The 8,833-nt window shown below is 30.3% G+C and overlaps 1 protein-coding gene across 4 annotated transcripts in view; it reads right to left on the bottom strand.

The window, feature by feature from the left end:
• Positions 1-8,406, bottom strand: part of LOC106467294 (hypoxia up-regulated protein 1-like) — a 72,788-nt gene extending 64,382 nt beyond the window's left edge. The window contains exons 1-2 of one of the 4 annotated variants that reach the window (XM_013927635.2): positions 8,260-8,406; positions 2,574-2,652 (exon numbers count right to left, since the gene is read on the bottom strand). In XM_013927635.2, coding sequence (XP_013783089.1) covers positions 2,574-2,640 — 67 coding nt within the window. In that variant the 5' untranslated portion in view covers positions 2,641-2,652; positions 8,260-8,406. Of the gene's footprint in view, positions 1-2,573; positions 2,653-7,789; positions 7,810-7,945; positions 7,967-8,259 lie in introns of those variants that run through there. The other 3 variants (XM_022396067.1, XM_022396058.1, XM_022396076.1) reach the window with 3 other exon arrangements.
• Positions 8,407-8,833: the final 427 nt, after the last annotated feature.

Raw genomic sequence — 8,833 nt, 5'->3', positions numbered from 1 at the left:
AAAAAAAAAAAAAAACAAATACTTCTTCACCAACAAGATGAGGCTCAAGTGGGACAAAGAATGTTGACTGAACTGAAGCAATATGGAGCAAAGTGATCTTCTCAGATGAATCAAAGTTCCACTTACAAGAGTTTGATGGGAAGCACTTTGATGTGGGGAAAAAAAAAAAAAGTTTCATTCAGCATGTTTGAAGGTAATTTCAAAGTGCCAGGATCAGCTGATATGGGATGCATCCCTGGTCATGGTGTGAGATGCCTGCATTTTGTGAAGGGCACTGTCAATGCTGACAAGTACATCAAGATGCTCGAGTACCAATTAAATCAAACAATTTGGGTTCACTTCAGTGGAGCTAAATCTGCTCTATGCCACAGGGATAAATAAAAAAAGGTTGGTGATATTCATTTACTCTATACAACAGACATGAAATAGAGGAAATTTCACTCTACATGTATTGAAAAGACATCTTGGGTTATATTTCATTGCTTCATGCTTTGAAGTGATAGGATCAAGAAAATATTCTGGCCAGGCAATAGCCCAGGTCTCAACCCTATCAAAAACTACTGGAAGATAATAGGTAAAAAAGTGCAAGAAAAGGAACCAAGAAGCATCTTGGAACTGCAGGAAGCCCTAATCCACGTGTAGCAGCATGAACTCACTCCTGCCTACATTCAGTCCCTTTTGCACTCCATTCCATGGCAATGTCAAACAGTTATCAAGGCCAGGGAGAGCACAACCAAATATTAAGACAAGAAACAGGTTCTATGACCACTTTTTTGTCAATTACATCAGAGGAATTATCCTTAAATCTAGGTTTTCTTACTGAGAGAACATTTTAGTATTTGTTGGTCATATCTTTTAATACATTTTTCAAGGTTGGTTTGTTAATAAAAATGCATACACGTGTTTGGATGACTGAAATATGTGCCAGCTTACACCAAACAATGTCCATAACTCTTTTGTACTAGTCAACACTTCCACAATGCACAATCTCATAATAAATTACAGGAACCAAGAAAAGTGTGAAAAAACTGAATTATCCAAAAATTATTTCTACCATAATACACAAACTACATAAGCAGAAAAGACTGCAGTAGTTTCATTTCTTTTTTTTTTATTTTGGCTAAAAACTACTGTTTTGCTTGACAAACTATTCCTCAATGCCACAGATTATTTATGCAATATAAGCAGAAGCTATACAATATTAGGCCAGATAATGTATTTCTTAAAAGAATAAATTACTAACATAAATTCTCCACATTCTTTAAATATTATAATGTATATAAATATAAGATGCATTTACTTGTGATAATAAAGGACAACCCAAACATCTACATACCAAAAGTTAGGACAAAGGAAATAGTATTAAATAAATCAAAATTCAGAGCAACAAAAAAGGCAAAAATATAAATATTACCAACAATTTACACAAATTTGTGTTTTTAATTAGAAACATGTAGCCCTTAAATCCTCTCCTATTAATTAATAAAGTGACAACAAAGATATCTCTTATTACAGTTACTTTTATTCATAATATAAATTAAAGCACGAAAGCAAAACATCCTTACATATAAGGATTAAAACGGTTTAGTTTTGTTAAACCGAATAACATTCACTTCAAAGTTTTCTTTGATCACGTCATAGCAAGTAAGTTGAAGACAGTCCTGTAGTTGAATAGTGAAAGTACTGAATAGCAAAATTTGATTTTAAATACACATTTTTTGTATTAATGTTGATCATGAGATAATACTATCATAAAATTGGGGGTTCACATTCATCTTCAGTTATGGCTTGTATATAACCTGTTTTAGTTTGAGGTTGTTCATTACCTCCATCTATTCCTTGGTATGATATGAATGAACTTATGTTGCAGTTTTCATCTAGTTCTTTTTATACCTTTCACTCATATTTTAAGAAATTGTCATTCAGACATTTTCCTAGTTGGTACCTATCCACATTTACATTAGCTATGATTTCACATCATGCTTCAAGATTTTATCCAATGTTATTAGATGGTCATCATCAAATGAAGTGGTTATTTACTTACATTGCAAATGCAATGTAAATAAATAACCACTAAAGGGTAACAATTCCTGAAATTTAACTCACTACTCAATCAAGCAAGTGAAAACATCTTACTTCACTTATAATACCTCTCAATCACATCTACAAGTAAGATTAAGAGAGGTTTTTCTTCATATGTAACAATTTATTCATATTTTGGGTATTCTGGATCTGAGGTGAAAACCAGGTATCAAAATATTACATTACCGAGGAATTTAACTTTACTTGAGGAATTTTATCTTTTTAATTAGCTTTCCCAAATGGGAATGCATGGTCTATCCATATTCCTTTAGTTATGACCAATGAAAGTGAACATATTGCATGGATTGAATAAAAAAACATCCCATGAGGAAATGCAACTTTACACAAGGGAATGTAATCTTACTAATAGCTTTCTGTAGAGTGAATGTAATTTTATTTATAATTTCTATCCTTTGTAAAAACTGTAAATACTGAAAAAAAAAAATTATAAAACATACACTGTAACTAAGATGTACAAAAAATACACTTACCATTTTGACTGTTTAAAAGAACAACAAAGCTAATCACCAAGCTTGCTCTAGATAACCAGTACATCATGAAAAATTGAGCCTAAAAAAATCAATGAAGGTAAGTTTAAACTACAAAACAGAAACAGTAACACATACTTTTGTTCTTTTTTCTCTCAATAATATAGCTAAGAATCATGATAACTATTCTTTTAAATAGTAAGATTACAACCAGTAAAACCTTAACCCACTAATTGATTATAATTATTCATTATATAATATATTTAGCAGAAAAACCAAAATAATGTAATATAAAAATTTTAAATGGCAAAAAGAAAGTCTTACTTTCAGAAATCAAGATACTTGAAAAAAATAAAAGTAATATAAAGTTCCAATTCTTTAATGTAAAAACACTACTTTAGGGTTACATGAAATCTCACAACATTGGCATTCAAGATATATTTACATATTGAGGCATAATTAAAAATTATATTTGCCTTCAAAATATAATAAATGAAATCAGAATTAACAGTTTTAAAATATCCCAAAAAGATTATGTAGCTTAGCTATATGAGTGCAACCCACCCCCAAGGGGAAATTATGACAATTAATTTAAAATAGTTATACAAAAACTTGCAGTCATTCTTCCACACACTAAAAAAAAAACCTTCAAAGTTTAAATTTAAATAAATAACTTTTTTATTGAATAACTTCATACACAACTTTTTTTTTTAACTGAAAATTTCATTCAGAGTTGATTTCAGCAAGCTCCAAATGAAAACACGTTTATGATTTTCCCAAATTCTTTCTTACCTTAATATGACACTGATCCCTCTAGGGGAAAGTTGGAGTAGTTATGAAAAGATTATGCTAATTTGATCCTTGTAGCTTGAATACAAGTGTAATTTTATTTATTTAAAACCAATCAGTGTTTCTGATCCTCATGGTGTAATATAATTGCCTATATCTCAATTTAGGAAGCTTTAGGCTAGTGATCTAAACCCACAATGAGAACTCAATAGAGATTCAAGTAGAGGTTGGAAAAAGACAATAAAAGTTGGTTTGTTTATCAAATGCATGTTATATCATTCTCTGGTTCATTTGAATTATGATACTTCACCATGACAGGTAAAAACGTTTTGCATGGATCAAGTTTCATTTCACCAACAATGCTGCTGTGTTAGGCCATGTTTACAATATGCATCATTTACCCAAGTACTGTTGTTAAAAAAGCAAACAAACAACAACATTAGAATTAAGTTAATTGGCTGTGAGGAATATACTGTCATTTTAGAAGGGTATTTTGGATCATTTGGTGAATTGTATAAATGGCATTTGGTTACACAATGTGCAAGATAAAGCATGTGTAATATCTTAATTTAAGTTTTAATTACCACCTTGATTGAAATAAACTCAATAGTGTTACAGACAATGAACAATGAAGAACAAAAGAGAGCTTAGATCAGTTTCTCAACCCTCTGGGTCACATCCCAAAGTTGGGTCATGTGAAATGCACATGAAACGGTTGGAAACAGATACAGAATATAAATAACAGTATTTAATTATTTAGTAAGTATTTGTTAAGCCAGATGTTTTTTTGCACAAAAGCTACTTACCAAATTACAACTGGCCATTAATGTGTATAAATAGGTTCTGAGCCAAAAAAATATTGAGAATCACAAAGAGCTAAAAGCAAACTTAATCTCGGGAATGTGGGCTTATACTGAAGCTCTGACTGAATAACATTCTCTGTTCAACCACAAGAACTCCCTCACCGTGAAGCATTTCGGAAACTTCCAAAGTTCTACTTCAAATAATTTATGAGGCTCAACTTTTGAATAAAAGCCTCTCTAGAGCTACAAGTAAAAGGATACAGTACTCATTCTGTTATACAAGTGAGTGTAACAAAAATTTCCATCCTTTATAAGTGCAAATGACAATGTAAGGAACAATTCAGAATAAAAGTAAAAAAAGATATCCAAATAACAAACTATCATAAATCTCTTCTCAAAAACAATAAAATTAAAAAGCTACATCAGCAACAACACTTGAACAGAAGAAAATAAAATTAATAAAAATGGATTCTGGTTACTAAAGTTCTTGTCAACCTCAGTGACCAAAGCAAGACTTGTGGGTTACAATGGAATTATAACATTGCCTTTCTCCATTGAAATACAGTAAAATGTATATTTTATATGCTATATTATAAATACTTCTGTTGTGCTCAAGCAAATTCTTTGGATGATATAATTTTACAGATGGCTTTTTAAGTGAAACTTTTAAGTTACAAAATTTGTGCTAACAGTATTATTAATTTCTTTAATTAGGGTTGAATTATACTAAACTAACTTCCTTTATCATTTTTTCTCTTATAACAATAAATTTTATTAGTTAAATTTCTTATACTAATGTTTTGTACATTGTAATGGTTCACTTACTAATACCCTTCATATATTGTTTAGGCTCAAAATAGTTCTTAAAAGTTGGTTTAATTTTTTTTCTTCTTATGCATTTCCTTTACAACCTTCAGAATTATTTATCACAAACATTTTTAGACTGGTATCATTTCATTTCTTTTCTCTGCTTTATGCAATTATATTAAGCTATCAAGTTATTATTTATTTGTATATATTTTATTTAGATAAATAGAAAGATACAAGATTAAAAACAATATAGTTTATTGTGTAGTATTCAATGGTAATTTCTGTGGGGTTGCAAGGGAGCACCAAACCTTCACTCCATGCGAGCAGAGAAAGTGGATCCTATGACTCGAAAGCAAATTACTTCCCATGTTCCCTTCTTATATATTCAAATGTAGATTCATGGGATTTAAATCATGTTTCTAATATGGAATATTTTATACATTAAGTGTTTTTTTAACATTAGCTGAAAGCTCTCCCAGCTTCTTATACTGCTGCTTTACAATATATCTTAAGTAATGACTTCAATTTCAAATTAAGTAGTAAACATGGTAGCCATACTGAATAACCAATTTGATAAATTTTTTCATTCTTACTTTATAGCAACACCTTTGGTTTGACCAACTCTAGTATAATAATAATAAGCTTTCACTCTTTTGTATTTAGCATCTTAATATGTAATTACCATATTTTTTTTTTTATTAAATTGCATGTATTTTGATGAATTTCACTGTAAAGCCGAAGTTACCCATGAAACTTTTCCATTTTCATCAACCAACTTTCTAAACCTCACTACTATCTAGATCATTTATCCCTCTAATCCAGCAGAAGTGACCAAGAACCATGAAGCTGTATATTAAAAAGGGTTTTTTTTGTTTTATTCTTCTGACAGGAATCTTACAGGATATATCATTTAAGAATACAAGGGTGCCTAGCTGACACAATTGAGCATTTTTTAAGAGCAATAAAAATCCTTTAATTTTTGGCTACAAGCCTGTTTACAAATACTTGTTTCAATTACTGCTTCAAATAAGAACAAACAATTTCCAATTAATTAATAAACATGAGTCATATTAAATAACCAGTTTTATAATTAGCTTTTCTGTCACACAATTAGGGGTAAGGAAAATAGTAACAACCCTTTGCTATCTACATAGCGTTATTTTGTCATAAATCATGCCAATTGTAACATACATAATATGTACTAACACAGAGTGCAAAAACCAATTAAGGTACTAAAAATAAACAAAATAATTTTTATTTACATGCAAGTTTACAGAACGTAGTTAAGTAACAACAGAATTTTATCAAAATATGTAACATTTTCTACTGTATATACATAACTTATGTACTTTTTTACTGAACTAAATATTATAAGCAAAGGATCAGTATCTGGAGATGGGTTTGCTTAAAATGGTTCACAGCAGAGTTTATGGCTTTTGAGTTTGAGGTTTCTTCTTCTTCTTTCTTGAAAAGCTGGTATCCAAGGCTGTTAAGATCTGTTGTTGGCATGCCACCATACAGGTGGATCGTGAAATCAATGCCAACTTCAGGATGTCTTCTTTGGCAGTGATTTCAGGCAGATGCTACTATACATTGATGTCACTTATAAGCAGTACATTTACAGCACTGAATCTGCCTTTGTCACATGCTCTCCTAGTTTCTGAAAAGTTTTGTTATACCCAAGATGTTTTCCCATCATGTTTTTCATAGAAACCCGAGTGGTATTTTTGAGCTTTCAGACAAAGAAAGCAAGAAAAGCAAAAGTGTTAGTGTCACTGGTTAACACTTGAATGAGACTTGTATACTTATGAAACACAATTAAAAACTGATGATGTTTACATCTGCCTCCACATGGTTGTAAACTTTTTCCATAACTTATTTTGAAATAGATATATCTATTAGTATTAGGCCTAAAGTTCTCTAACATTAATAATAATTATATTACTTATAAGATCCCTTTATCCAAGGAAACTTACATGGTTTTACAAACAGTGTCCTACAAATACACTTACAAAATTACATAGATGATGAGGACAATGTGGTAATGCTGACGATAAGAAATAGTCTACTGACCTATGCATCTCCCAAAAGACTGTAAATCACTTTGTGATGCTCATGCCTAGATGGAATTAAATATGTCACTAATTTCATCAATATAAAAAAAAAAAAAAAATGCTCAACCATGTCAACTGGGCACTCATAACATTCTTAACTGGGATACCTTAAAGTACTTTTTTTTTTTTTTTTAACAGAAAACCTTATTAGTTTACACTTAGCCCTATTGCTGGGGTCTGTCTACTGGACTATTCACTTCATGTGCAAGATGGAGAGGGTATGCCACTCCATACTTCAGATTATTTCCCCATGTTGCTTTCCTTATACCTTCAAATGTGGCTCCATGGGATTGTAATAATATCTTCAATATAGAATGCTTTACATAATATGAAGTTTTATCATTACCTGAAAATTCTCTGATCTTGCATATATTGCTGCTTTACAATAAATAGGAATGATTTTATCAATTTCTAATTAATTAGTACACATGATTAATATACTAAATAACCAGTTTGAAAATTAGCTCTTCTATCACATAATTAGGGGGTAAGGGAAATAGTGATGACCCCTCACTTATAAGTTTACTATCTAACACTTCACAGACAGTAATACTGATAGTATTTCGTATTTAAACTAAAACGTTAAACACATCCATATGGATACACAATTACATTTTTAGTTTTATCATATAGCAACATTTTTGGTTTGACCAATCCCATTAAAAGCTTTCATTGCTTTATTTAGCATTTACTGTGCATTTACCATATACGTATTGCTTAAATTTCATTTCCTTTGACCAATTTAGCCGTAGAAAAAAAAAAGAGGATCCTCGCGAAACTTTTCACTTTGTCATCAACCAACCTTCTATAGTATAACTTCTAAGCCTAACCAGTATCTATTCCTCCAAAACAAGTTTACCTATAATTCGAACCTGAATGTTGATTTTGTTTATATTTGGCTTCATATATCTATCAATATCATTTCTATGCTTTAACATCACAAAAGAATCAAGCAAAACTTCGATACCAATCATTATACACAGCAAAGTTTTAATAACTAATCAGTAATACTACTATTACTAGTATTAGTGTAGTAGTACTATTACTATTATTAATAACAACGTTAACTTTGATTTTGAAGTTTGAATAAATAAAAATAATAAGCTTAAATTGCACAGACTTTGGGAACACAGAACATCTAACAGACTATTATACGGTAAAGTGAAATCTTACCTGTATTATTTGTTTCGAACTAGAATATAAAAATGTGATTACAGATTTTATTCAAAACCATAAACAACTGTTTGTTCATCAGTTACACAGAGTTTTAATTTTCCACGACAGGCTAACCGGTGAAGTGGCGAAAGCCCATTGGATGTCTGCGAAAATTGCTTGCTTATATAACTGACACGTGTACTTCGATTTACCATATACTTTTTTAACTAGGTGGTGTAATACTTGTGAATATGTTAGTTGCATAAGTACATAACCCCAAAAGATATATTATATATAAAACGCATATGTATATAATTTTAATTTTAAAAATCTGTAACGTGAATGGTATTTCCTTTGATAATTAAAAACTACGTACAATAATTTAAAATGTTATAACCCTAAGATACGTATCTCATAGGCAAATTTCAAAGGTAAAATTTAAAAAGCCATAATTGTAATACTTCTCATATTAAAAATTTGGAGTGAATCCATGGTTTCTAGACTTACAGAATAAAAGCCCTATCCCTCTTGTTGCAATTCAGTTGAAGTGATTATTTGATACCTCCATTTTTTTTTCATTTTTTTTTTTTAG

The sequence above is a fragment of the Limulus polyphemus genome, unplaced genomic scaffold (assembly GCF_000517525.1).
Source record: "Limulus polyphemus unplaced genomic scaffold, Limulus_polyphemus-2.1.2 Scaffold78, whole genome shotgun sequence".
NCBI lineage: Eukaryota > Metazoa > Arthropoda > Merostomata > Xiphosura > Limulidae > Limulus > Limulus polyphemus.
Note: the sequence above shows the minus strand (reverse complement) of the source record. Positions and strands in the feature narration are given on the sequence as shown.